The 27,474-nt window shown below is 50.3% G+C and overlaps 2 protein-coding genes across 5 annotated transcripts; one reads left to right on the plus strand and one right to left on the minus strand.

Annotated features, from left to right (window-relative positions):
• Window positions 1-693: 693 nt before the first annotated feature.
• Window positions 694-20,767, plus strand: KCTD13 (potassium channel tetramerization domain containing 13). Of its 2 annotated transcripts, XM_054454544.2 has the most exons (6): window positions 694-1,437; window positions 3,856-4,025; window positions 15,048-15,137; window positions 15,230-15,282; window positions 15,912-16,107; window positions 20,004-20,767. In XM_054454544.2, exons 1-6 carry the CDS (start codon window positions 1,194-1,196, stop codon window positions 20,238-20,240), a joined length of 990 nt encoding a protein of 329 aa, XP_054310519.1. In that variant the 5' UTR covers window positions 694-1,193; the 3' UTR covers window positions 20,241-20,767. The 2 variants fall into 2 exon arrangements, with proteins under 2 accessions (XP_054310519.1, XP_054310520.1); XM_054454545.2 differs by lacking the exons at window positions 15,048-15,137; window positions 15,230-15,282; window positions 15,912-16,107; window positions 20,004-20,767 and adding an exon at window positions 5,254-7,532 and having other exon boundaries at window positions 1,017-1,437.
• On the minus strand, window positions 7,309-26,742 carry ASPHD1 (aspartate beta-hydroxylase domain containing 1). 3 transcript variants are annotated; one of them, XR_008494678.2, is made up of 4 exons: window positions 25,189-26,742; window positions 22,128-22,241; window positions 21,140-21,311; window positions 7,309-7,636 (listed from the first exon to the last, which is right to left on the minus strand). XR_008494678.2 is itself a non-coding variant. In XM_054454543.2 (3 exons), the coding sequence occupies exons 1-3, from the start codon at window positions 26,135-26,137 to the stop codon at window positions 21,202-21,204; spliced, it is 1,173 nt and encodes a 390-aa protein (XP_054310518.1). In that variant the 5' UTR covers window positions 26,138-26,742; the 3' UTR covers window positions 21,042-21,201. The 3 variants fall into 3 exon arrangements, 1 of the variants encoding a protein (XP_054310518.1); XR_008494679.2 differs by lacking the exon at window positions 7,309-7,636 and adding an exon at window positions 20,808-20,937 and having other exon boundaries at window positions 25,189-26,596; XM_054454543.2 differs by lacking the exon at window positions 7,309-7,636 and having other exon boundaries at window positions 21,042-21,311.
• Window positions 26,743-27,474: the final 732 nt, after the last annotated feature.

Below are 27,474 nucleotides of genomic sequence, written 5' to 3' on the forward strand. Positions count from 1 at the left end.
TGGCAGGGCTGAAGATAGAACTCTGACTCTGTGTTTTCCCTGCAGCAACCCCCCTTGCTAGACATTAAGGCAGATTGTTAAATCCCTGATGTATCGGCTTCTAAACTGGATGCAGATCGGGTCAGATAAAAACACTTCTCAGTGCACCTTCTTGTCAACAGTGGGTTCCTATCTATTCTTCTTTCTTTTGGGATTGGGTGCTAGGTCCCACGACATTAGCTGGGATTCTAAGACCTTTGCTCAGCTGCTGCGGCCACCACTCACAAGCCCTCTGCTCCTCAAATACAGAGAACAGTTCAGTGTTCCTGCCTGAGGATCTTTGCATTTGCCTTCCCTCTGCCTGGAACTCTTCCCTCACATCCGCTTCCCAGCTTCAGCTAGGCATCACCTCCTCAGAGAGGCCTTCCATCCTTGGTGCCCGGGCACCACTGCTACCCCTTTTGGCCTCTGTTTTGTTTTTTTTTAAAAGGACGTTATGTTGCCCAAGCTGGAGTGCAGTGGTCCGATCACGGATTACTGCAGCTTCCAACTCCTGGCTTCAAGCGCTCCTTCTGCCTCGGCCTCCCGAGTAAGCTAGGCTTACAGGCTGAGGTTACAGGTGTGAGCCACAGCGCCCGGCCGCTTTGGCCTCCTTTAAGAGCTTCCCTCCGCGCTTTGTTCGCAGTTCTCGTCACGGTCTCTTCAGTGCGCGGGGCTGGGAGGCGGGAAACTGCCCAATGCCCAGACCTCTCTGTCTGTTTCTCCTCAAGCTCGTGAAGCTCTCTGACAGCAGAGACCCAATCACGAGGCGCAGACTTCGCTTTCCACATCGGGCAGGGGGTCGGCCGCATCCTCGATCTGGTCTTGGGGACTCGAGACTAGAGGGGAGCGCACGTCCACCCGCCCGGGGAACCCTCAAGCCACACGCCAAACCTTCACCGGTTCCCCACAGCAAGCTCACTGCGCGTGCTCCATACTCGCAGCCCCGCCCCCCCATTCAGGGGCGGGGCCGCGCCTGCGCAGCTGGCCGACGCCGGCTTCCGGGTGGTGCGAGCGAGATGGGGCTGAGGGCCGGTCTCGCCGAGTAGCTGCGGTGAGTGGGCGTGTGCGCCGAGCGGTCTGGCCCGAGGACTGGGGGCCGGCCGAGGGTCTTCGGGAGCAGGCCGCAGGGCGTGGAGAGAGCCTGGGATCGCTGTCCGCCGCTGCTACCCGGCATGTCAGCGGAGGCCTCGGGCCCGGCGGCCGCCGCGGCCCCGTCCCTGGAAGCCCCCAAGCCCTCGGGTCTCGAGCCTGGCCCCGCCGCCTACGGTCTCAAGCCGCTGATCCCGAACAGCAAATACGTGAAGCTGAACGTGGGCGGCTCGTTGCACTACACCACGCTGCGCACCCTCACGGGACAGGACACCATGCTCAAGGCCATGTTCAGCGGCCGCGTGGAGGTGCTGACCGATGCCGGAGGTACGAGCGGCGCCCCTACCGTGCCCCCATCCCCAGAACCCCAACTCCCGTTCCCCGCAGTCTCTCACCACCTGGGCTCCTCATGCCCCTTCTCTCTGCCCGCTACTGTCCAGTCAACTCATTCTCAGCTCCCTCCAGCCCCCACATCCCATCTCCTCCCCTTTCTCATTCATAATTTCTCTTCTCCTCCCCCAATCCTTTACCCCCAGCAATAACCAACACTTACGGAACCCCTAACTCTGCCAGGCGCTGTGGTAAGTGATTGAACGTGTCAGTTCATAATCCTCATGACCACCTCTCTCACCCTTCACCCCTCAGCTCAAGACTTGGGAACCAGCCCTGCTGCCTGCAGTACTACTCCTGGCAGCCTTCCTCAGTTTCTTCCGACTGCCCAGCCTTTTGTTTCCCTCTCTGCTTCAGAACTGCTAACAGCCAGCCAGGAGAGCTGGGAGATCCTGTCTGCCTCTGTGTTCCCCTGACACAGGTCCCTGTACACTCTAGGAATCCACCTGTGTATACACATTGCAGAAGGAGGCTGCTTTGGGTTTGCCAGGGACACCAGAGTGGAGGGTGGACAGGTCTCCTTGGCAGGTGAACCTTACCTTCTTGGAGTGTTGCATTCAAGTTTGGACCCTTCGTGCCCAAGTGAGACTTTGGAGTTTTGGAGTTTGGGAGTGGGAGAGTCTTGACGGGTTAACGAGGACTGTGAGAGCAGGAGAATAAAAATTTGGGAGGCGGAGATCTGCCTTCAAGTATCAAAGGTGAAGAATTCAGCCAGGTGCGGTGGCTCACGCCTTTAATCCCAGCACTTTGGGAGGCCGAGGCGGTGGATCACCTGAGGTCAGGAGTTCGAGACCAGCCTGACCAATATGGCGAAACCCTGTCTCTACTAAAAATACAAAAATTAGCCGGGCGTGGTGGTGTGCGCCTGTAGCCCAGCTACTCGGGAGGCTGAGACAGGAGAATCGCTTGAACCTGGGAGGCGGAGGTTGCAGTTAGCCGAGACGGCGCCACTGCGCTCCAGCCTGGGCGACAGAGAGAGAGAGACTCTGTCTCAAAAAAAAAAAAGGGAAGAATTCATTTGTCCAATAAGTATTTGTAAAATATCAGTTTGTGCTGGAGATAGGTAAATGAACCTGAGAAAATTATGGAAATTCCCTTTTTTTAGGGAAGTGGGAGATCAGAAGACCTATAAGCAAGTAAACAAAATGTATATGCATATGCAATTGCAGATAGTAGTAAGTTCTTTCTTTTTTCTTTTTTTGATAGTAAGTTCTATGAAGAATATAAAAGTTAAAATGGCAGTGAACTGGATGGGGTGAGGTAGACATTTTAATTAACTAGGATGGTGAGAATTAACTTCAGGGGTTAGCAGTTTATTGATAAGGTAATTCTGCAAGAACTTTCTCATGGTGAGAGCCTTCTGACTGTAGACCAGATATGGATGAATTAATTCTCTGGTTGAATATGTATAAAAACTTAAGGGAGAACTCACTGGAGATGTTTTAAAGAGATTTCTTGGCTGTGGCACAGGTTTGAGACAGATCAGTATTTAGATTTTTTGTGGCTTTGGAATCCTTTTTCTTTTCTTTTCTTTTTTTTTTGAGATGGAGTTTCACTCTTGTTGCCTAGGCTGGAGTGCAATGGCATGATCTCGGCTCACCGCAACCTCCACCTCCCAGGTTCAAGCAATTCTCCTGCTTCAGCCTCCTGAGTAGCTGGGATTACAGGCAAGCGCCACCACGCCTGGCTAATTTTGTGATTTGAGTAAAGACAGGGTTTCTCCATGTTGGTCAGGCTGGTTTCGAACTCCTGACCTCAGGTGATCCGCCCACCTTGGCCTCCCAAAGTGCTGGGATTACAGGCGTCAGTCTCCATGCCCGGCCTTCTTTTCTTTACTTTTCTTTTTTTGTTTTTTTGTTTTGAGACGGAGTTTCCCTCTTATTACCCAGGCTGGAGTGCAATGGCACGATCTTGGCTCACTGCAAACTCCATCTCCCGGGTTCAAGCGATTCTCCTGCCTCGCCCTCCCAAGTAGCTGGCATGCGCCACCAAGCCCAGCTAATTTTGTGTTTTTAGTAGAGATGGGGTTTCTCTGTGTTGGTCAGGCTAGTCTCAAACTCCTGACCTCAGGTGATCTGCCTGCCTCAGCCTCCTAAAGTGCTGGGATTACAGGCATGAGCCACCGCGACTGGCTAGAATCCTTTTTTCTTATAATTTAGGCCAGGTTTGGTGGCTCACACCTATAATCCAAGTACTTGGGAGGCCGAGATGGGAGGATTACTTGAGCCCAGGAGTTCAAGACCAGCCTGGGCAACATAGTGAGACTCCATCTCTACAAATTTTTTTTTTTTAATTTAATAGCTTCAGGTCCCGCAGCAAAGCCATCTTTCCCTCTGCCTCTCCCCTCCCCACTAGGTTGGGTGCTGATTGACCGGAGCGGCCGTCACTTTGGTACAATCCTCAATTACCTGAGGGATGGGTCTGTGCCACTGCCGGAGAGTACCAGAGAACTGGGGGAGCTGCTGGGCGAAGCACGCTACTACCTGGTGCAGGGCCTGATTGAGGACTGCCAGCTGGCGCTGCAGGTGAGGGCCTTCCGAGTCCCCATGCCTATGTTCCTGGGAGAGCTGCCCAAGCAGGTATTAGGGCAGAAAAAAGGAGATATGGGGTATGGCTTGGAGAGCCTGGCTTTGGCTGGCCATAACCACAGAGAATTTGAGGTGCCATCTTCTGCATCCCTGCTGCCTCAGGCAGCACCCCCACCCCAGCCTCATGCCAGGACCTTTGCAATGGTTAAATAGCTGCTCTCTGCTTCCCACTGTTCCTATGCAGCCAGTCCAGCTGTTACACTCGCACCTGAGTAATTATCTTTCAACACAACCCCGATCTATTCTCTCTCTTGCTCAGAAATCCTAAATAGCTCCCTCATGTCACTAGGGAAAAACATCTAAATTTAAACTGAAATATAATAACCTCTGCGGTCTGGCCCTATCCTGGGAGGCAGCATTCTCCCATGGCTTCCGCCCCCCAGGGGCTTTTTCTAATTTTTTTTTTTTTTTAAACAGTGAAATTCTTTATTCAAATGAAATCTCACAGAAGCAGGGCCACTCCCAGTAAAACAGGGTTGGGGATTCTAGAGACCCCACCTGCTGGGCTCCACTTCTGTGGACCCCTTAGGGTTCTGAGGAGCAGAGCTTGGAAAGTGAAGCCAGGACATAAGCGTTCTGTGTCACCTCTGTCACAGCTGACTCAGTCACCTTCAGTGAGTCCATTCCTACCTCTGGGATTCTGTCCTTGGGTTCTGAAAGATAGGGAAGGGAGAAAAATAAGTACAAAGTAGTTAGTTTTACATAAAGCCTGTTATTCTGTTATATTTTTACAATGTTAAAAATGTCCTTTCTTTTATGTTACAATAGTAAGAGAAGCTTATAAAAGTTTCTTTTCGAATGCCCTTTATAGATTAAAAGGTGGCCTCCCTGAACAACTTTTGTCTCAGGGAATACTTACTGGTTCTTGAAACCCAAAGGTGTAGAACTCCTTTGGACAATATCCATATTTTTCAAACTTTTTGATTGCCTGCCATATGGAAAAAATGCATTTTAGTACTCATTATATGTAACTGAAATGACAGTTCTATAAAAAGATAGTTTTAGTGAAATGTACTCTGATAATCTTCCTTTTTAATGCTGTTTGGGACCCATTACTTATTTCATGACCCATTAATAAATTACCACTTGCATTTGAGAAACATTCATTGTACTAGATCTTGGAAGTGCATTCCTGCTCTGTAGCATTTTTGTTTTGTTTTGAGAGAGTCTCTCTGTCGCCCAGGCTGGAATGCAATGGTGTGATCTTGGCTCACCGCAACCTCTGCCTCCCAGGTTCAAGCAATTCTCCTGCCTCAGCCTCCCAAGTAGCTAGAATTTCAGGCGCCTGCCACCACGCTTTGCTACTTTTTTGTATTTTTAGTAGAGACGGGGTTTCACCATGTTTGCCAGGCTGGTCTCGAACTCCTGACCTCACGTGATCCATCCGCCTTGGCCCCCCAAAGTGCTGGGATTACAGGCGTGAGCCACCGTACCCAGCCTGTAGTTTTAAATTTACTAATGTTATCATGTACCCACTGTGTGTCAGGAGCAATTCTGCTATCTGCTTGTGTATACATCTTGTACCCTTGTTTGACATAAAAAGAAACGCGAGGGAGCTTGGATGACGCGTCCAAGGTGAAAGAGCTGGGAAGCAGCAGAGCTCAGATTTGACCCCAGGCTACCGGACTATCTGACCTTCAGCCTCCCAAGGGCAGTAGTTTTCTGTACTCCTGCTCTCTCCTTTCCAGGTTCCCTGCGCACCTCACACAGCTCAGCACACTCCTCAGTGTGTGGCACTTCATCAATATTGGTCTATGCAAACCTTTTGTCTTTTAATTTTATTTCTTTCCCTTCATTCCCAATCCCCTGCCTACTTTCCTTTTCCCCAGGGGCACCCATCCAATTTTAATGTTTTGATACATATGCTCGAAAAGCTAAAGCATTGTTCTGCATATGTGTGCATTTTAAATGTCCATAAATGGCATTGAAGCTGTGAATCAGTTTCTGTTGCATTGTGTTTTTTTAATTCAGCACTTTTTTTCAAGATCTATTCATGCTGCTCCAAGTACATCTAGTTCTTTGCTTCTAACAGCTGCAGAAAAATCTGTGGTGTTCATTCACCATATTTTGTTCATACATTCCCCTGAGGTTGGAGACCTAGATTGCCTTTCAGTTCCTGCCCCTACAAACCGTGTCACCATGAGCATCCTGGTACATGCTCCCTTCTGATTCTGTGCCAGTCTCCTGTGATTGTAGCTGGGAGTAGAATTGCTGGATAACAGGACACCTGCAAACGGCGTTTTAGTAAATATCATCTAATTGCTCTCCCGAATGGTTATAGTACTTTATCCTCATAATGAGCAGTGCATAAGAGATCCCATTTCTGCATGTCCTCATCAAAACATGGCATCATCCAGCTTTCTAATTTTGCCAATCCAATGAGTGTAGCGTGATCTCATTTTCATTTGCATGCCTCTGATTACTAATGAGGTTCAGCATCTTTTCATATACTCACTAGTGTTTTTTTGTTTCCCTTCCTGTGAATTGCTTATTCATGTTCTTTACCAGATTTTCTGCTTTTTTCTTTTTCATGTTGCTTAGCAGGAGATGCTTGCATATTTTAGTTTAGTTCCTAGGGATAATTAAGCCCTACTACATATGGGTATGTCTTATACATGCCCTAGGGCATGGATTATACATAACAAATTAACCTGTAAGCCTGTAGCATGGGACTATTTACCTACTGTTCTCAGCAAAATTCAGAAAACACTCAAATTATTTGCTGTTTTTTTTGTTTTTGTTTTTCTTTTTTTGAGGTGGAGTCTTGCTCTGTCGCCCAGGGTGGAGTGCAGTGGCGCGATCTTGCCTCACTGCAACCTCCCTCTCTGGGGTTCAAGTGATTCTCCTGCCTCAACTTCCCGAGTAGCTGGGACTACATGTGTGCACCACAATGCCTGGCTAATTTTATCATATTTTTGGTAGAGATGGAGTTTCGCCATGTTGGCCAGGCTGGTCTCGAACTCCTGACCTCAAGTGATCTGCCTGCCTTGGCCTCCCAAAGTGCTGGGATTCAGGTGTGAGCCACCGTGCCTGGCCATATTTGCTGGTTTTTGAGATTCAGATGAGGAACTTCGGTTGAAAAAGTCTGTTCTAGATAAAAATTTCTAGTCAATGTAGATATCTCCAATATTTTTTCTTAGAATGTCACCTGCTTGTGGCATCTAGCATTGAATGGAAATCCTTGATTTTTTAAAATTACAAATAACCATTTATTATTTTAAAGCAGTATTTATTAATTGTAGAAATTTCAGAAACACAAATAATCTAAAAAATAAAAGCACCAAATATTCTTCCAGGTCGTTTCCTGTGTGAGAGTATGTGTGTGCGTGTGTGTGTTTGCTTGCCAAAATACAATCGTGTTGTATGAAATGTTTTATAATCTGTTTTTTGTTGTTGTTAATAATTGCCATCTTTACATGTCAATAAATTTTTATTTAATATCCAGTCCAGGGCATACTCCGGTTTCTGCGGTTGTTCCAGAAATGTGTTTTTACAGCTGGTTCATCAAACCAGGGTCCAGTCTAGATCTTCACGTTGCGTCTGGTTATCTGCAAGTTGACAATGGAAAGCATGACTTTACAAATAGTCTCATGTAATAATGTTGAAGAGATGATAAGAGTTATAGGTATTCTATGGCACGAATGTAATTACTGGTTCAGGTAAGGATTCTCATTGATAGGTAACTGCCTTAATACAGTGGCCAAATAATACCATAAGCATTACTTTATTACAATCCAAGGGGTCCCTTTTTCCTCACGATGCTGGCTTGTTAAAGAGACTGCCAGTTGTCCTGCACAACGAACCGCTTTCCCACTTTGCCTGGTTGTTTACTCCCGGTATCATTTGGTTTATTACCCAGCCTTATCCTTAATTTCCTGTAAACCAGACTGTAGATTTTAAATGACTGATATTGGGTGGGCACGGTGGCTCATGCCTATAATCCCAGCACTTTGGGAGGCCAAGGCAGGTGGATCACTTGAGGTCAGGAGTTTGAGACCAGCCTGGTTAGCATGGTGAAACCCCATCTCTATTAAAAATACAAAAATTATGCCGGGTGCGGTGGCTCATGCCTGTAATCCCAGCACTTTGGGAGGCTGAGGCAGGTGGATCACAAGGTCAGGAGTTCAAGACCAGCCTGGCCAACATGGTGAAACCCTGTCTCTACTAAAAATACAAAAAAATTAGCCAGGCCTGGTGGTGGGCATCTGTAATTCCAGCTACTCAGGAGGCTGAGGCAGGAGAATCGCTTGAACCTGGGAGGCGGAGGTTGCAGTGAGCCGAGATCGCGCCACTGCACTCCAGCCTGGGCGACAATGTGAGACTCCGTCTCAAAAAAATAAAAAAAATAAATAAATAAAAATTACAAAAATTAGCTGGGAGTGGTGGTGGGTGCCTGTAGTCCCAGTTACTCAGGAGGCTGAGGCAGAAGAATTATTTGAACCTGGGAGGCAGAGGTTGCAGTGAGTCAAGGTTGCACCACTGCACTCCAGCCTGGTCAACAGAGCAAGACTCTGTCTCAAAATAAATGAATAAATAATAAAATAAATAAAATAAAATGACTGATACTAAACATTTTGTTTAGAATACATTTTAGGTAATATTATGTATGTATTTCACGTTGGGCCACATCAAGCAACCCGTAATATTGTTAATATGACTTGTCATTAATGACGTTCATAATTGGCCCCTGGATCTAGGGGATGGTGGTTTGATTTCTCTATCATCATTACATTTCCTTGTTGCTAACTATAAAATAATGCATATGGTATTATTTGGCCACTGTATTAAGGCAGTTACCTATCAGTGACACACAAATTGATAATCCTTACCTGAACCAGTAATTACATTTGTGCCACAGAATACCTATAAGTCTTTTCTCTTCAACATTTTTACATGAGATTATTTGTAAAGTCATGCTTTCCACTGTCAACTTGAAAAATTCTTGATTTTGATGTAGTCCAATTCCTCACCATTTTTTGCCTAATGCTGTATCCTTCTTGTTTAAAAATGTTTTTCTGATTTTCTGTTTCCTGTGAGCTTTGTAGTTTTATTTTTATTTTTTGAGGCAGAGTCTTGATCTGTCCCCCAGGTTAGAGTTCAATGGTGTCATCTCGGCTCACTGCAACCTCCACCTCCCAGGTTCAAACGATTTTCATGTCTCAGCCTCCCGAGTAGCTGCGATTACAGGCGTGTACCATGACACCTGGCTGATTTTTTTTTTCTTTTTTTTTTTTTTGCTAAACGGAGTCTCACTCTATTGCCCAGACTGGAGTGCAATGGCATGATCTCAGTTCATGCCTCCCGGGTTCAAGCAATTCTCCTGCCCCAGCCTCCTGAGTAGCTGGGATTACAGGCGTGCACCACCATGCCTGGCTGATTTTTGTATTTTAGCAGAGATGGGGTTTCACCATGTTGGCCAGACTGGTCTCGAACTCCTGACCTCATGATCTGCCCGCCTTGGTCTCCCAAAGTGCTGGGATTACAAGCATGAGCCACCACACCCGGCTAATTTTTGTATTTTTTGTAGAAAGGGGGTTTTGCCGTGTTGGTCAGGCTGGTCTCAAACTCCTGAGCTCAAGCGATCTGCCCACTTCGGCCTCCCAAAGTGCTGGGATTACAGGCGTGAGCCACCATACCTGGCCTATAGTTTTAAATATGGATATTTTTCATATATGGGTATTTTAATCTAAATGGAACTCACTTTTGTAAATATGATTGTGAAGGGATTTAGCTCATTTTTGTCTTCCATAGGGTGAGGTAGTTTTCCCAGTGTCAGGTATTAAACAGTCCAGAGGTAGCCAGCACCCAAGACAGCCACCAGGGGTTGTTGCCTCCTGGTTTCCAGGCTCTTGTTTAGTCCCCTCCCACACCAAATAGGGCAGACCTTTTCAGTTCCTCACCAAGGAGACCCTTGTGTATGACCAATAGGACGTTGCAGAAATGACAGCATGTGACTTTGAAGCTAGGTCATAAAAGACATCACAGCTTCTGCCTCTCTCTGGGATCACTCACTCTATGTGAATGCTGTGTGAGGACACTCAGGCATCCCTAGGCATAGGTCCACTTGGTGAGCAACTGAAGCCCCTGCCGACAGCAAGCACAGACTCCCCGCCATACTGGTGACCTGTCTCAGAACCAGAGCTTCTAGGCCCAGGCAAACCTTCCGATGACTGCAGCCCTAGCCAAAATCCAGACTGCAGCTTCATAACAGACTCTGGGCCAGGGCCACCCAGCTAAGCCCATCCCAAATTCCTGACCCACAGAAACTATGTGAGATAATGTTTATTTTTATTTGTTTATTTTTAAATAGAGACAGAGTCTTGCTCTGTCGGCCAGGCTGGTCTCGAACTCCTGACCTAAAGCAGTCCTCCAGCCTTGGCCTCCCAAAATGCTGAGATTACAGGCATGAGCCACCACACCTGGACTATTGTTTAAAGCTGCTGAATTTGTAGTAATTTGTTACCCAGTAACAGAGAACAGACTTTGGTTTCTGGAATGGGGGTCTGCCATAACAGAAACCTCAAATGTAGAAGTAACTTTACAACTGAGAAGTGGGAAGAAGCTGGAAGGACTTTGAGGAGATTGTTAGTAAAAGCTTAAGGAGTGTTAAAAAGTATTGGCTGGGCACAGTGGCTCACGCTTGTAATACCATAACTTTTGGAGGCTGAGGTGGGAGGATCACTTGAGTTCAGGAGTTCGAGACCAGCCTGGGCAATATAGTGAGACCTTGTCTCTAAAAAATTAAAAGAAAAAAGGTAAGAAAGTCTGTTAATAAGAGTCCAGTGACCTTTAAGACAGCTGCAATAAGGGCTTAAAGAACAGTTAGGAAAACGCTATTGGGAACTGATGGAAAGGAGATCCTTGTGTAGTGGCAGAAAGTTTAGCAACACTGTCTCCTGCATTAGTGTGGAGGGTAGGAAATATACCTAAGGAACTGATGGTCTAGCTAAGGAGCTTTCCAGACAGAATGTTGAAGGTGCCACCTGGCTTCTTGCTGCTTATAGTAAAGTTGAAGAGGAGAGAGTAAGTTAAAGAAAAAACCACTTAAATGAAAAGGAGCCTGAAATTGTTGGGTTTGAAAATTCCCAGCCTTTCCAGATAACAAGTGATGTTAAAATTAACAAATGGCTTCCATGCAAAGATTAAATACAAGGCATTAAATACAGGGAAATGTGGTCTAAAGGTCAAGCTGAGGATGTGATGAAACAGTCCTTTGTTAAGACCTCAGAAATACCAACAAGATGCTTCAGAGGGGACTTCCAGTCGAATCAAACAATAATCACGCTTCTGAGAAGGTTAAAGGTATTGTCTCTCAGCATCTCAGCGCAAGCCCAAAGTAGAGAAGGGCTTATCTTGCAGAGATTTTCTTTTTTCTTTTTCTTTTTTTTTTTTTTTTGAGATAGCTCACTGCAACCTCCTCCTCCTGGGTTCAAGCGATTCTCCTGTCTCAGCCTCCCGAGTAGCTGGGATTACAGGTGCCCACTACCACGCCCAGCTAATTTTTGTATTTTTAGTAGAGATGGGGTTTCACCATGTTGGTCGGGCTAGTCTCGAACTCCTGACCTCAGGTGATCCACCCGTTTCGGCCTCCCAAAGTGCTGGGATTACAGGTGTGAGCCACTGTGCCTGGTCACTTGCAGAGATTTCTAGGTGTGGCTTTTTTCTAATGTAGTGAACCCTAAGACATGCAAGATACCCAATAAGTTATGAAGAGAATTATATTGGCAGAGACACTGCCAGCTTGGACTGAAAGGGACAGATCCAGTGCAAAAGGACAAGACGGCTTTGCACACCCAAACTTCTACAAGCAGGAAGCAGGCAGATGAAACTGTCGAGCTGCAAACATCTTTCATGGAAGAGGTGGGACGACTCAGGGAGAGCCGTGGAGAATCATTCATGAACAAGAGTAGGCATCAAAGAGTTCCTAGCATTTCTCCAACTGGATTACAGAATTTCCACACACCAGTGACTTATATGTGTGACTTATATGTGCCTCCTGTCCCCTGCCCCCCTTTTTTTTTTTTTTTTTTTTTGAGACAGTCTTGCTATGTTGCCCAGGCTGGTCTCGAACTCCTGGGCTCAAGTAATCCTCCCACCTTGGCCTCCTGAGTAGCTGGGATGACAGGCACACACTACCACGCCCGGCTTCCCCTGCCTTTGAGCAAGAGTGTCCTTGCTGGTTATCCTGTGCCTGCCTCTACCACTGCACACTGGGAGTGTGGAGATGACCTGTCTCTTTAGCTCACAGGTCTGCAGATACGAAATGCACTTAAGGGCTGGATGTGGTGGCTCACGCCTGTAATCCCAATACTTTGGGAGGCCAAGGCAGGTGGATCAGTTGAGGTCAGGAGTTCAAGACCAGCCTGGCCAACATGGTGAAATCCCGTCTCTACTAAGGAAAATTAGCTGGGGTGGTGGTGCATTCCCGTAGTCCCAGCTACCTGGGATGCTGAGGCAGGAGAATCACTTGAACCTGGGAGGCAGAGTTTTCAGTGAGGTGAGATGGTGCCACTGCACTCCAGCTTGGGAGACAGAGCAAGACTCCATTTCAAAAAAAAAAAAAAAAAAGAAATGCACTTAAGGAGCCATAGTTAAGGAATTGCATGCTAGAGCCACATCCCCACCTGGACCTGATTGAGATGATGAGATTCTGTACTTTGAGCTGATGCTGTAATGGGGTGATGGGGGATCCTGGGAGGTGGTGAGTATATTTGGCATGTGGGAGGGGGAAATCACTGAGGGCCAGCAGTGGCCTGTGGAGCCAGCCACCAAGGCAGCCTGATGATTCTCGTCCCCTGGTGCTCGTTCCTGTGTGTCATCTTCCTCACTGGATAGGACCAACAGACCTAGGTCATAAAAGACAATGGAGGGGCCCGGCGCTGTGGCTCACGTCTGTAATCCCAGCACTTTGGGAGGCTGAGGCGAGTGGATCACCTGAGGTCGGGAGTTTGAGACCAGCCTGGCCGACATGGTGAAACCCTGTCTCTACTAAAAATACAAAAATTAGCTGGGCGTGATGGCACAGCTCGGTAATCCCAGCTACTTGGGTGGTTGAGGCAGGAAAATCGCTTGAACCTGCGAGGCGGAGGTTGCAGTGAGCCAATATCATGCCACTGCACTCCAGCCTGGGTGACACAGTGAGACTCCATCTCAAAAATAAAAAAGACAATGAGGCTTCCACCTTGCCCTCTCTGGAATTATTTGCTCTGGAGAAGCCAGTTGCCATGCTGCGAGGATACTCAAACAACCCTGTGGAGAGATCTACATGGCAGGGATTTGTTGTTTCCTGCCAGCAGCTAGTGCGAACTTGCCAGCCACATGAACAAGCTTTCTCAGAGTGCGGATCCTCTAGGGGCAGTCATGCCTTTAGATGCCCACAGCCCCACTGACATCTTGGCCACAGCCTCAGAAGAGACACCATGCCAGAGCCACCCAGCTGAGCCACTACTGAGTTCCTGACCCTCAGAAACAGAAGTAATAAATATTGTTAATTTAAGCTCCTAAATTGGGGGCAGTTTGTTACACAGTGATAGATGACGAATTCATACTCTGTAATTCCCCTCACACATTTGTGGTGTCTTTTTAAAAATACCAGTTCTCATATACACAGTGGTCTGTTTCTGATCGCTCTGTTGTGTTTCTCAGGTATTTTTGTTTCTGTGCCCAAACTGATACCGTTCTCACTGTTGTGGCTTTGCAGCCTATCTTAATATCTGGCAGGGTCGGCCTTTCATCTTTGCTCTTCTTTTTAAAAACTGACCTAAGTTTGGGAGGATGGCTTGAGCCCAGGAGATCAAGGCTGCTGTAAGCTGTGATCACGCCACTGCACTCAGCCTGGATGACAGCAAGACCCTGTCTCAAAAAAAAAAAAAAAAAAAAAAAAAAATGGCCTAAGTAATTGTAGACTTTTATTCTTCTGTTAATTTTAGAGACTCTTATGAGTTTCTGCAAAAAACAAATCTGGAATTTGTATTAGAATTGCGCATTGAGTTTTCAAGGTTGGGAGAAGTGAGAGGGATTTTGGCATGAAGATTCTAGAAGACAGAAGAGAAAGAAGCCCATGAGTTTGCTTCTGATTTCTTTCTCCAACGTCATCCCACCCAATGAAGTTCATTCACTCAACAAATATGTTCATTCATTCAACAAATACAGAGCATCAGCTGTATACTAGGTAGTTATTCCTAGGTGGGAAGAGACAGATCATAAACAAATACAAAAAGTTAGAAAAAGTCAGGCACTAACTGCTGTGTAGAAAATGAACTGATAGGCCCGGTGTGGTGGCTCACGCCTGTAATCCCAGCACTGGGTGGCTGAGGCGGGCTGATCACCTGAGTTCGGGAGTTCGAGATCAGCCTGACCAACATGGAGAAACCCCGTCTCTACTAAAAATACAAAATTAGATGGGCGTGGTGGCACATGCCTGTAATCCCAGCTACTCAGGAGGCTGAGGCAGGAGAATTGCTTTAATCCAGGAGGCGGAGGTTGCAGTGAGCCGAGATGGCGCCATTGCACTCCAGCCTGGGCAACAAGAGCGAAACTCTGTCTCAAAAAAAAAAAAAAAAAAAAACTGATAACACGAAAGGCAGGATGTAGAGGAGGCTGTTTTAGCCAGGGGGGCTGGGGAGGGCTGGCTCTGAGGAGGCACTGTGTGAGCTGCGATCTGAATGGCATGACGGACCCGCCACGCTGACAGCTGAGCAAAGAAGCATCTCGGGCAGGGGCACAGTCAGTGGCCGGGGCGGGCACGAGCTGGATATGTGAAGCAGCAAGGTATCCGTGGGACCAAGGCCCAGCAAGCAAAGGGAGAGTGGCAGAGAGGTCGGCGGAGCTTGGAGCCTGCAGAGCCCTGCGGACCACTGAGGAGTCTGGAGTTGTTCACAACCAGCTTTTGAAGGCTTTTAAGTGGGGGAGTACGTGGCCTTTGGTTGTGCTGTTAACCACCTTCCGCTTCTTCCCCAGCAAAAAAGGGAGACGCTGTCCCCGCTGTGCCTCATCCCCACGGTGACATCTCCCCGGGAGGAGCAGCAGCTCCTGGCCAGCACCTCCAAGGTGAGGCCCCCAAGCCCTGCAGGGTGGAGGCTCACTGGGGGGGCCTCTCCCTGCAGCCTCACCCCTCTCGTCCATCCTCTCTCCCCCGCCAGCCCGTGGTGAAGCTCCTGCACAACCGCAGTAACAACAAGTACTCCTACACCAGGTGACCGCCGGGGTGCGGGGCACTGGGCGGGACCCTGGGATGCAGCACAGCCCTGCTCCTGCCCAAGGCGAGGGCCACCGCCACACGGGGGCCTACAAGAACATCTGTGCCTGCTCGCAGATTCAGCTTTGCCTCTTACCCCTGGCACTCTGGGCAGGTCCTTTCTGCTTCTCAGCTCCGGCTCAGTCATCAGTAAATGGGTTTGGGTGAGGACGAAGTGATAATGGCGAGCCTGTCCCAAGTGCTCTCTCTCTAGGAACTGGCAGAGTCCTCCCCCTTGAGGTCAGTACTGTCGTGAGCTCCATTTTACAGATGAGGAGGTCGAGACACCAAGAGGTGAAGTAACTTGCCTAGTGTCACCCAGTTAAAAAATGGGGACGCCAGGACTCCCGGGGAGGTGGCCTGGCTCCAGGTCCCTCACAGGAGGTGCTGTGCTGGGATTTGCTCAGCGCATGTGGCTTCCCTTCTGAGGCCCGTTTAGCCTGGCCCCAGGGGTGGAGGAGGCTCCCTGTTAAGCACCAAAGCCCTGGGCAGGAGCGAGGACTGGGAATGCATCCAGGACCGTGTTCTGGGGGTACAGAGGGAGGGGTGCCAACTGCGCTGAGGCCTCCTGGTCCCCTGGTCCCCAGCACTTCAGATGACAACCTACTTAAGAACATCGAGCTGTTCGACAAGCTGGCCCTGCGCTTCCACGGGCGGCTACTCTTCCTCAAGGATGTCCTGGGGGACGAGATCTGTTGCTGGTCTTTCTACGGGCAGGGCCGCAAAATCGCCGAGGTGTGCTGCACCTCCATTGTCTATGCTACGGAGAAGAAGCAGACCAAGGTCAGAGGGGCTCCAGAGCCCACATGGGGGGCTGGGGGTGGCCAGGACCAGGACCCTGGACAAAAGCAGGTTGGCAGGGGAAGGAGCCCACCACCAGGAGGCAGGAGCCAGATCCTGGGGTCTGGGGTGTACAACAGTGGGCAAGCCACCCTATCCCTGTGGGTCTCTGTTTCTCTGTGAAATGGGGGTCATGGGTTAGAGCAGGGTGCTTAGCCTAGGCCTGTTGGATGGGTTTCAAGGCTGTTTGCAACTCCTGAAATGGGGGTGTATGCATTTTTCTGTATAGGAGGTCCATAGTTGCCATTAGAAACTCAGAAGGGGCGAGGCATAGTGGCTTATGCCTGTAACCCCAGGACTCTGGGAGGCCAAGGCAGGAGGATCACTTAAGCCCAGGAGTTCGAGACCAGCCTGGGCAGCATAGTGGGATCTGATCTCTGTAAGAAGTCAAAAAATTTAGCCAGATGTGGTGGCTTGGTGGCATGATGGCATGCACCTGTAATCCCAGCTACTCAGGAGGATAAGGCAGGAGGATTGCTTGAGCCCAGTAATTTATTTATTTATTATTATTATTATTATTATTATTATTATTATTATTTGAGATGGAGTCTCGCTGTGTCACCAGGCTGAAGTGCAGTGGCACAATCTCCGCTCACTGCAACCTCCACCTCCCAGGTTCAAGCTATTCTCCTGCCTCAGCCTCCCCAGTAGCTAGGACTACAGGCACGTGCCACCACGCCTAGCTAATTTTTGTATTTTTAGTAGAAACGGGGTTTCACCATGTTGGCCAGGATGGTCTCAATCTCTTGACCTCGTGATCCACCCGCCTCAGCCTCCCAAAGTGCTGGGATTACAAGCATGAGCCACTGCCCCCAGCCTTTTTTTTTTTTTTTCGACAGAGTCTCACTCTGTTGCCCAAGCTGCAGTGCAATGGCGTGATAGCTCACTTAACCTCCACCTCCCAGATTCAAGTGATTCTCCTGCCTCAGCCTCCCAAGTAGCTGGGACTACAGGCGCCCGCCTCCATGCCCGGCTAATTTTTGTATTTTTAGTAGTGACTAAATGTAGTAGAGAAGTCTCTTTAGTAGAGACTTCACCATGTTGGTCAGGCTGGTATTGAACCCCTGACCTCAAGTGATCCGCCCTCCTCGGCCTCCCAAAGTGCTTGGATTATAGGTGTGAGCCACCGGGCCCACCCTAGCCCGGGAATTTGAGGCAGCAGGGAGCTATGATCATGCCACTGCACTCCATCCTAGGAGACAGAGTGAGCCCCAACTCTAATTAAAAAAAAAAAAAAAAAAAAAAGGGAAACTCAGAAAGGCCCATTGCCAAAAATAGATTCTTAAAACCTCAGGATCAGATGTCTCTTAGAACATCCTCTGAGTTTGTAGATCCTGAGTCATTAATGTGGCAATCATCAAGATATTCCCCAAGCCCCTGCTCTGTGCTAAGTACTGTACTGGGCTGGAAGTCAAGGGGAATGAAGTGCTGAGCAAAATACAAGCCCTTCCTCATCTGGTCCCTTCCAAGCTTACTATGAGCCACATGCCTCAGGTACACCACAGTCATCGCAAGTCTCTAAGCACTCAGTGCTATTTCATACCTCTTACCTCTGCACACACTGTTGCCTCTTGGAATTCTTTCCTTCTATCTGCCTAATGAACTTGTACTTAATCTTAAGACTCAAGCTAAGCATCACTTTCTTTGGGTCACCTTCACTCATGGACTTTCAATCCAGCAACCCCAAAGTTGGTCACACTCCCTTCATAGCTAAAGACAGTGTTTTATCATGTGTGGTGGAGGGGAGGGGATTTGCATCAGCAGCGAGGTGTTAGTTCCTTGAGGGCAAGGCCATGTCTTTTTCTTTCCTATCTCCCATTAGCCGGGCCCTTTTCACACAGTGGAAGCTAGGAAACATTTATTGAATGAATGAATGAATCAGTGACCCAGCTTCCAAGAAACATCCTCTGTAATTGGGAAGATAGGAAGATAAACCAGTAATTAGAGTGCATGGCTCACACCTGTAATCCCAACACTTTAGGAGGCTGAGGCAGGGGACCATTAAGGCCAGGAGTTTGAGGCCAGCCTGGGCAACACAGCAAGACCCCATCTCTACAAAAAATAAAAAAAATTAACTGGACATAGTGGTACACCCAGGTACTCAGGAAGCTGAGGTGGGAGGATCACTTGAGCCCAGGAGGTCGAGGCTGCAGGGATACAAGATCACACCACTGCACTCCAGCCTAGGCAACAGAGTGAGATCTTGTCTTAGAAACAAACAAACAATTAAAAAAAAAAAAAAAAAAAAAAAAAGGCCGGGCATGGTGGCTTACACCTGTAATCCCAGCACTTTGGGAGGCTGAGGTGGGCAGATCGCGAGGTCAGGAGTTCAAGACCAGCCTGTACAACATGGTGAAACCCTGTCTCTACTAAAAATCCAAAAATTAGCCGGGCATAGTGGCACATGCCTGTAATCCCAGCTACTCCGGGAGGCTGAAGCAGGAAAATCGCTTGAACTTAGGAAGCGGAGGTTGCAGTGAGCTGAGATTGCGCCATTGCGCTCCAGCCTGGGTGACAGAGCAAGACTCTGTCTCAGGAAAAAATAAAAAATAAAAATAAAAATAAAAATAAAAAATAAAAAAAACAGTTTGCTAAGAGCTGTGTTAGATGCTTCCAAGGCCACACAAGGGAACACCCCAGTCACCTCTTTGACTTCATCCCATTTCACTCCCTCTCATCTCTGCCTCAATTGCATTGGCCTCCCTTTTGATCTTCCAGTAAGACACTGGGTGCACTCCTGACCCACAGCTCTCACGCTGGCCCTGGCCCTCCCCAGGCTGCTCTTTCTGCTCTGTGTGCCTTGTCCGCTCCCCCACTCCTTTGGTCAAATATCACCTTCTCAGCGAGGCCTTCCCTGGAGTCCCTCTTAAAGTTGTAACACTCCTAGCTCTGGCTATCACATCCCCTTTTCCTGATGTATCTCTTTTCCTGATGTATCTCTCTCTCTCTCTCTTTTTTTTTTTTTTTTTAATAGATGAGGTCTTGCTACATTGCCCAGGCTGGCTTTGAACTTGAACTCCTGGGTTCTAACGATGCTCCTGCCTTAGCCTCCCAATGTGCTGGGATTACAGTCAGGAGACACTACACCCAGCTTATATCTTTTCCTAAACATCATCATTTGACTGCATTTATATTTTATTTTATTTATTTATTTATTTTTTTGAGATGGGGTCTCACTGTCACCCAGGTTGGAGTGCAGTGGTACAATCTCGGCTCACTGCAACCTCCACCTCCCATGCTCAGGTGATCCTCCCACCTCAGTCTCCCGAGTAGCTGGGAACACAGGTGTGGGCCACCACACCTAGCTGATTTTTTGTATTTTTGGTACAGATGGGGTTACACCATGTTGCCCAGACTAGACTCAAACTCCTGGCCTCAAGCTGTCCTCCCACGTTGGCCTCCCAAAGTGCTGGGATTACAGGCGTGAGTCACTGCGCCAGGCTAGTTTATATTTTCTTAAGTGTATGACTGAGTCCTCCCACTAGAATGTAACCTCCTGAGGACAGGACCCTTGTTTTGTTCACTGCTATTTTTGCGGTGCCTAGAACAATCTCTGGTGCAGTGCACTCACTCAGTATTTGTCAAATGAAAAAATATACCAAGAGACTAGGCAGGGAAGGAGATGAAGGAGAGAAAACAAATAATTCTGCCTGCCTGACTTCAGAGCTGAGCCTTGAAGTATGACTTTGCTGAGTAAAAGAGTGGCAGAGAGGCCAGGCCAGGCCCAAGGACCTGACTGCAGGGCTAGGAGGTGTGTCGGTGCAGGGGCCCTAGGCAGGGGGATGGCCCTGTGTGACTGCACCAGAAGGAAGGAGCTGGGGCCGGCTGGCCTTTTGCAGGTGGAATTTCCAGAGGCCCGGATCTTTGAGGAGACCCTGAACATCCTCATCTATGAGACTCCCCGGGGCCCAGACCCAGCCCTCCTGGAGGCCACAGCGGGAGCAGCTGGAGCTGGTGGGGCTGGCCGAGGGGAGGATGAAGAGAACCGAGAGCACCGTGTCCGCAGGATCCATGTCCGGCGCCACATCACCCACGACGAGCGTCCTCATGGCCAACAAATTGTCTTCAAGGACTGACCTCTGACCCTCCCCCTGCCTTCCTCTTGCCTTGGGTCCCAGTCCCTCTCTCTTTCCCTCCCCTTCCCAGACTTTTGCCCCGGCTCTGCTGGCCAAGTCGAGGGTCTTCATCTGTCCCTTCATTGCATGGCACAGCTCACTTTGGCTCTTCTCCACCCATCCCAACCCCATTGCTAACAACATGGTACATTCCAGCCCCACCGCTCAGAGCCTTCCGAAGCCAACACTTGTCCCCACCCTGGCCCTGTGTCCTTCCCTCTCCAGCTGGTTAAGAGGGATTTAGAATTCCCTTTCTCTTTTTTTAGTGCATCGTCCATGCCAAAGTGTGCGGCCCTTCCTAACATCACCACAGTCTGAGCCGCCTCCCGCGTCATGCAGGGTAGTCCGCCCCCTCCTCCCCACCATCCTCCCTACCTCCTTAACTTTGTACTAGACTGGCCTGGGCCTGCCCAGCTCAGCGTTCTCAGTCTGTTTCATATTATTTATTATTTTAATTTTCTATTAAATTATTGAAATAAGTTGAGAAACTGGTGCTGGCTCCTGGGGAGAGGGACGGGGAGATGCCTGTGTTAGGAGGTATCTAGCCGGGCGTGGTGGCTCACACATGTAATCCCAACTACTCAGGAGGTTGAGGCAGAAGGATCACTTGAGCCCAGGAGTTCAAGACCAGCCTGGGCAACAAAGCAAGACCCTGACTCTACAAAAAAAAAAAAAAAAAAAGAGGAGGTACCTGTTTGGTTGTACCAGGAGAAGACATAAGGCCCTGCCCCAGCCTCTCCCTGGGAAGGAAGTAGTCAGGAGTTAGGAGAGGATTCAGAATTTATATTTCAGTGCTCACTAGCCAGTTCCCATCCTCCGCCCCCGCCCACCCCCCGCAGTAGAGAGGAGGTCCTGGCTACCATCAAGCCGTCCCTGAGCGCAGTGTCTCTCCAGCCTGGGTGTGTGAAGGGAGCACCTTCCTTCAAGGGTCTGGTGCGAAGACAAAGTCGAGGGCCTGGCGCTCAGCCCCTGCCACGTTGGGGTGCCAGAGGTCCACGATGAAGACCACTCGAGGCCCATCTTCGGGGGAGCCTAGGGCACATGGGACAGGAACAGCAGAGCCGCTGACGTTAGGTACTTGCACACCAGAGCACTCACCAAACACCATAAAATCAAACAGTAAATAAGTGGCAGGCCTTGTTCTAACCCTTTAAATGTATCAAATTTTTTTTTTTTTTTTTTTTTTTGAGATGGAGTCTTGCTCTGTCACCAGGCTGGAGTGCAGTGGCGCAATTTCGGCTCACTGCAACCTCGGCCTCCCAGGTTCAAGCAATTCTCCTGCCTCAGTCTCCCTAGTAGCTGGGATTTCAGGTGCTCACCACCACACCCGGGTAATTTATTTGTATTTTTAGTAGAGACGGGGTTTCACCGTGTTGGCCAGGCTGGTCTCGAGCTCCTGGCCTCAGGTGATCCGCCCACCTCAGCCTCCCAAAGTGCTGGGATTACAGGCGTGAGCCACCGTGCCCGGCCGATATGTATCAACTCTTAATCATCAAAACAAACTGTGGTATTACCATAATTATCCCTATTTTATACAAAGCAACAGAGGCATAAGGAGGTTTAAGTCCTTTGCCCAAGTGCAAGAGGTAGGACAGGAACCCAGAGTCCCGTGCTGGTAACCGCTTTTCTGTGCACGTAATATTATCTCATTTAATCCTTGCAGTCACTTGATGAAGAAGGTGGCGGTCCTAGGGCATTGGAGAAGTTATGTGGCTTGTTCAAGGTCATGCAGCTGGAAGATGGTGGTGGTAGGACAGGAAGTCCGTTAGGCCTGATTCTGCTGCCCTCTAGTCAACGCTCCTTTGCTCCTGAGTCCCTCACCCCCCTGCAAAATGGGCACCCCGTTACCATTGTGAGCCACTGTGTGTAGAAAAGAGTCGTCCACCAGTAGACAGTGCCCCTCAGCCCAGCACTGGGGCTCACCGCCGACCACCAGCTCACAGCCAGGAGGGATCTTTAGGCCTGTAAGAAGAGACGCGGGCATCCAGCACTCCTGCCTCCATCCCAGGGGCCCATCCTGGCCAGTCAATTTGCAGCTAGCTCTAAGTGTCTTAAATGCCAGGTTTTGTGGTCGTCCTCCTTTCTTTCCAGAAAGTGGCTACAGTATAATTACAATACAGTCCTGGTGGAGGGAAGTGCTAGGAGATTAGGGAAACGCTGCTGTGGATAGTGTGACCCATCTTTTTTTTTTTTTGAGACGAAGTCTCACTGTCACCCAGGCTGGAGTGGAGTGGTGTGATCTCAGCTCACTCTGCCTCCCAGGTTCAAGTGATTCTCGTGTCTCAGCCTCCTGAGTAGCTGCTGGGATTACAGGCATGTACCACAATGCAGGGTTAATTTTTTTTTTTTTTTTTTTTTTTTTTTTGGAGATGTCGTCTTGCTCTGTTGCCAGGTTGGAGTGCAGTGGCATGATCTTGGCTCACTGCAACCTCCGCCTCCCAGGTTCAAGCAATTCTCCTGCCTCAGCCTCCCGAGAAGCTAGGATTACAGCTGCCCGCCACCACGCCTGGCTAATTTTTGTATTTTTAGTAGAGATGGGGTTTCGCCATGTTGGCCAGGCTGGTCTCGAACCCCTGAGCTCAAGTGATCTGCCTACCTCAGCCTCCCAAAATGCTGGGATTACAGGTGTGAGCCACTGCACCTGGCCAGACCCATTATTTTATTTTATTTTATTTTATTCTTATACAGACAGCGCTGGTCTTGAACTCCTGGCCTCAAGCAATCCTCCTGCTTTGGCCTCCCAAAGTGCTGGTATTTCAGGGATGAACCATGGCACCTGGCAGCAACCTCTCATTTTAGAGAAAAGAGAAGTCTTCCTGGAGGAAATGGCTTTTCCTCCTGGGCTTTCTGACAGTTTGACTCAAGAGCTTACTGTGTGATAGGCGCTGTCTCACTGAGAGGTATAAGATTAAAGACGATCCTGGCCCAAGGACCACATGGCTGAGTGCTGTGAGGAAAGTGAGCAGCCAACTCAACTGATGGGGGAACAGGAAGCCATCCCAGAGGAAGTGTGGCACTTGAAAACTTGAGTACTGAAGGCTGAGTAGGAGTTTTCCAGGGTACGGGGGAAGGGGATTCTAGGTTGAAAAGAACAGCACATGTGGCATCTGTCAGGATTGGCCAGAAGGGTTTCATGATTTAGAGCACAGAGAGAGGGAAGAGAGGAAGGATCGGGAACTGATCCTGAGGCTAGTGTGCCCTGACGTGTAGGACACATCCAGCTGGCAGCACAAGAGATGACTGGGGGCAAAACAAGGTCACGGCATGGAATAACAGAAAATTATTTCCTTTTCCATTTTCTTCCAGTCTTTAAGACATCAAAAAGTGCCAGGTGCAGTGGCTCATGCCTGTAATCTTAGCACTTTGGGAGGCCAAGGCAGGAGGATCACTTGACTCCAGGAGTTCGGGTCCAGCCTGTCTTTACACAATTTTTTTTTCTTGTTTTTGAGATGAAGTTTCGCTCTTGTTGCCCAGGCTGGAGTGCAATGTTGTGATCTCGGCTCACTGCAACCTCCGCCTCCCAAGTTCAAGTGATTCTCCTGCCTCGGCCTCCCGAGTAGCTGGGATTACAGGCATGCACCACCACACCCAGCTAATTTTCTGTAATTTTAGTAGAGACAGGTTTTCTCCATGTTGGTCAGCTGGTCTCAAACTCCCAGCCTCAGGTGATCCGCCCGCCTCGGCCTCCCAAAGTGCTGGAATTACAGGCGTGAGCCACCGCGCCCGGCCTACACAAATTTTTAAAAAATCAGCCAAGCATGGTGGTGGGCACCTGTGGTCCCAGCTACTCAGGAGGCTGAGGTGAGAGGATCCTTTGACCTCAGGAGGTCAAGGCTGTAGTGAGCCATGTTTGTGCCACTGCACTCCAGCCTGGGTGACAGAGCAAGACCCTATCTCAAAAAAAAAAAAAAAAAAAAAAAGGAAAGAAAATCTCAGTTTGGTGCTACCGTAACTTTGACACCCCACCAACCTTGCTCCCTTTTAAAAAAGAAAGTGTAGGGCTAGGCACGGTGGCTCATGCCTGTAATCCCAGCACTTTGGGAGGCTGAGGCGGATGGATCACGAGGTCAGGAGATGGAGACCATCCTGGCTAACATGGTGAAACCACGTCTCTACTAAAAATACAAAAAAAAAAAAAAAAAAAAAAAAATTAGCCGGGTGTAGTGGCGGGTGCCTGTAGTCCCAGATACTCGGGAGGCTGAGGCAGGAGAATGGCATGAACCCGGGAGGTGGAGCTTGCAGTGAGCCAAGATCGTGCCACTGCACTCTAGCCTGGGCGACAGAGCGAGACTCCTTCTCAAAAAAAAAAAAAAAGTGTGTAGGCTTCAGGATCGGAGAGACTAGAGCACTTAACTAGAATGTTCTAGACTGTTGAAAGCTTTCTTTTTTAAATTTCAGCTTGTGTTTATGAGTACTTTCTTGTCACCCAGGCTGGAGTGCAGTAGCACAATCTCAGCTCACTGCAGCCTCAAACTGCTGAGCTCAAGTGAACCTCCCACCTCAGCCTCTCTAGTAGCTGGGACCATAGGCATGGGCCACCGCGCCCGGCTAATTGTTTTATTATTTGTAGAGACAAGGTCTCACCGTGTTGTCCAGGCTTTTTATGAGTACTATTTAGGGCAAGTAATATCGATGATAGTGCTATAAATATTTCTTTTAAATATGTAGAACAAAAGGTCGGGGGGAGAGCCAAGGTGCAGAAACGCAGTACAGGTGGGAATGACCACGGCAAAGCTTATGAAGGTGCAGATAACCGAAGCTCAGGAAATGCTGCTGTGGGTGGCAACAGGGAGCCGTGGAAGAAGAAAGGCACGATGAGAACAATACAGCAGACGGCTCTGGCGGAGAGAAGGGTCTGGGGGGGAAATCATCGAGGCAAGGAGGTTGTCAGTAGGCGGCAGCTACTTACCCAGATGGCATCTGACCCGGGCATTGGTGGGCCCACAGCGGCCCTCGAGCCGGGCCCCAGGCAAGAGAACGGAAAAGCCGGCATTGCCGAAGGTGTTGGCACTCATAAAGCTTCGAAGCCCTCTCAGTGCCCGATAGGCCCCCGGGCACCGGCGGCAGTTGCTGGGTTGGCACCGGCCTGCTTGGTACAGCAGGAGCTGGTAGCACCCGGGGGCCAGAGGTGGGGACCAGCCCCGAGGCGGAGGGGTAGTCCCTGAGAAGTCCCAGCTCACAGCCCCGAAGTCCCGCAAAATGGCAGGGAAGCTGCTCTCCAGGAGCTCCACGTCGTGCCGCTGGGCGTCCCGCGGCACAAAGGGGGCTGAAGGCAGGTCTGGTAGGAAAAGCAGGCCTGGGCGCTGAATACCTAGGACCCCTGGCCCTCTCCCAGGGCCTGGGCCACCCTGAGCTGCCCGCCTCACTCTACCCATCCCAGCCCAGGAGTAGCGCCTTGCGTAGGCCCGAAGCCGCCGACTCACTAGGCCTTCCGTCCTAGGTCCTTCCCCGGGATTCCCAGGACTCCTTGGGCTTGGCCCGCCGGCCTCCGAGCATCCCACAGGCCCACCACGAACACCCCCAGCCCGGCTCCCAGCCCCTAGGGCCTGCGTGTCTTGGGAGCCCAGGCGGTAGCAGTACCAGAGGAACAGGGAAGTGAGGGCCCCGAAGAGCAAGGTGAGGGCCGAGGAGGCCAGGGGTAGTGGCCACGGGAGCATGATCAGGGAGGCCCTGGCCAAGAGGCCTGGGGCGTCCTCCGGACCCCAGTTCCCCTGTCCCCCCAGCTCCCCACCTGTCCCTTCCATGGCTGCCCCCTGGCTCCCCGCTGGACTATTTCCCTGCCACATTCCACTCTGGGCTCTCTCTCTCTCCTTCCGCGGTCCTCTCTCCACGCTGAAGCTCCCTCTCCCCTCCTTCATGCACCTCTAACCCTCTTCTCTCCTTTCTCTCCCCCTTCTCTCTCCTTCTACCTCTTCTTCCTCCTCTCCCTCTGTCGCCTCCTCACCCTCTTCTTTCTCCTTCCAGCAGCCTCCTCTCTCTCGCTCTGCTTTTCTCTCCCACCTCAATCTCCCCCTTTCCTCCCCACCCCCGCTTTTCGCTCTCTCTCTCTCCCCGCTTCCTCCTAGCTCCCCTGGGCAGCGGTTCCTACCCTGCCTGGACCTGCAGTCCCGGGAACCCGCAGCCTGTCTTCCTCCGTGGCAGCTTCTTTCTCTCCGGCCTCACTGCTCTCTCCTTGCCCTCGCTCCTCACTAGCCCCGACCCTGCGGTCCTGCCTGGCTCTCGCTCCCTCTCTCCTACTCGCTCCTTCCTGGGCTCCCACTCACCCTGACGTCACTCCTTCCCGGAGCCCTCTCAGCTCAGCCACCCCCGAACCCTCCCAGTGGCACAGCAAATCAGCCGGGGGCCGGGGGAGGGGGGAGAGTCGTCTCTGGATGTGCCTACCCACCCCCCACCCCCGCCCGGAAGGGCGCCACGTGGGGCGCAGGGGCCACGGTGCCAGCCTCCAGCCGTCCCGCAATGCGAAAGAAGGGGCGGGTCCCGAGGGGCGGGGAGAGCGCGGACTGACGGCTGGGTAGGCGGCCGGGACTGCGGGCAAGGGTGCCGAGTCCAGTCCGTCGGGCGGCTGGTCCCTCGGTCGGTCGGCCTGTGACTCCCGCTGGCCCTAGGCAGCCCAGGAGCCCGCGAGCCCGGCAAACACCGAAAGCGGCCTCAGCCAATCGCGGGCGGCGTCGGGCCGGGCCCGCCCCGGCGGGGCGAGGGGAGCTGTCCGCGCGCCGCTGGTGCTGAAAAGGGCGCTCCGGAGGGAAAATCAGAGCCGAGGCCGCCTGTTAGCTGGCAGGGGTCAGGGTTTATGGAAAAGGAGGGGTCTGTCTCTCCTCCCCAAACCCCGGCCCGTCACCCACGAGACTTGTCACAATCGTGGAAGCTCGCCATTCCCCTGGAGGAGGGAGAGCCCATTCCACCCGAGCTACTGTAAAAGGGGAAGGGAAGCCCCGTGGGAGGTCTGGATGTGAACAGGGGGCATAATGGGGGGCCGAGCAGGCGCGAACCAAGCTGTGCAGCCCCTCGGCGCCCTGGGAAGAGGAGATTCAGATTCCAGATGTGCTGGAATGGCAGGCGGAGGGGGCTAATTACTGCTGGGACCAGAGAGTTTCCTTTGCCTCCCCTAGGGGCCGCGGGAGTGAGGATTACGGCCCTGGCTCGTATGATCCCTCCCTCCTCCATCTGCACTTCCTCCTCCTCCCTCCCCGTCAAA

The sequence above is a fragment of the Pongo pygmaeus genome, chromosome 18 (genome assembly GCF_028885625.2).
Source record: "Pongo pygmaeus isolate AG05252 chromosome 18, NHGRI_mPonPyg2-v2.0_pri, whole genome shotgun sequence".
Lineage (NCBI taxonomy): Eukaryota > Metazoa > Chordata > Mammalia > Primates > Hominidae > Pongo > Pongo pygmaeus.

Excerpts from the sequence above, each read along its gene's own strand:
- KCTD13 (XM_054454544.2), top strand. The coding sequence starts at position 1,194 with ATGTCAGCGGAGGCCTCGGGCCCGGCGGCCGCCGCGGCCCCGTCCCTG. Across the intron at positions 15,283-15,911 it reads AACAAGTACTCCTACACCAG|CACTTCAGATGACAACCTAC; the intron begins GTGACCGCCGGG and ends CCTGGTCCCCAG. Across the intron at positions 16,108-20,003 it reads CGGAGAAGAAGCAGACCAAG|GTGGAATTTCCAGAGGCCCG; the intron begins GTCAGAGGGGCT and ends GGCCTTTTGCAG.
- ASPHD1 (XM_054454543.2), bottom strand. The coding sequence starts at position 26,137 with ATGAAGGAGGGGAGAGGGAGCTTCAGCGTGGAGAGAGGACCGCGGAAG. Across the intron at positions 22,242-25,188 it reads CCGGGTCAGATGCCATCTGG|GCCTAAAGATCCCTCCTGGC; the intron begins GTAAGTAGCTGC and ends CTCTTCTTACAG. Across the intron at positions 21,312-22,127 it reads ACACACAGTGGCTCACAATG|GCTCCCCCGAAGATGGGCCT; the intron begins GTAACGGGGTGC and ends CATGTGCCCTAG.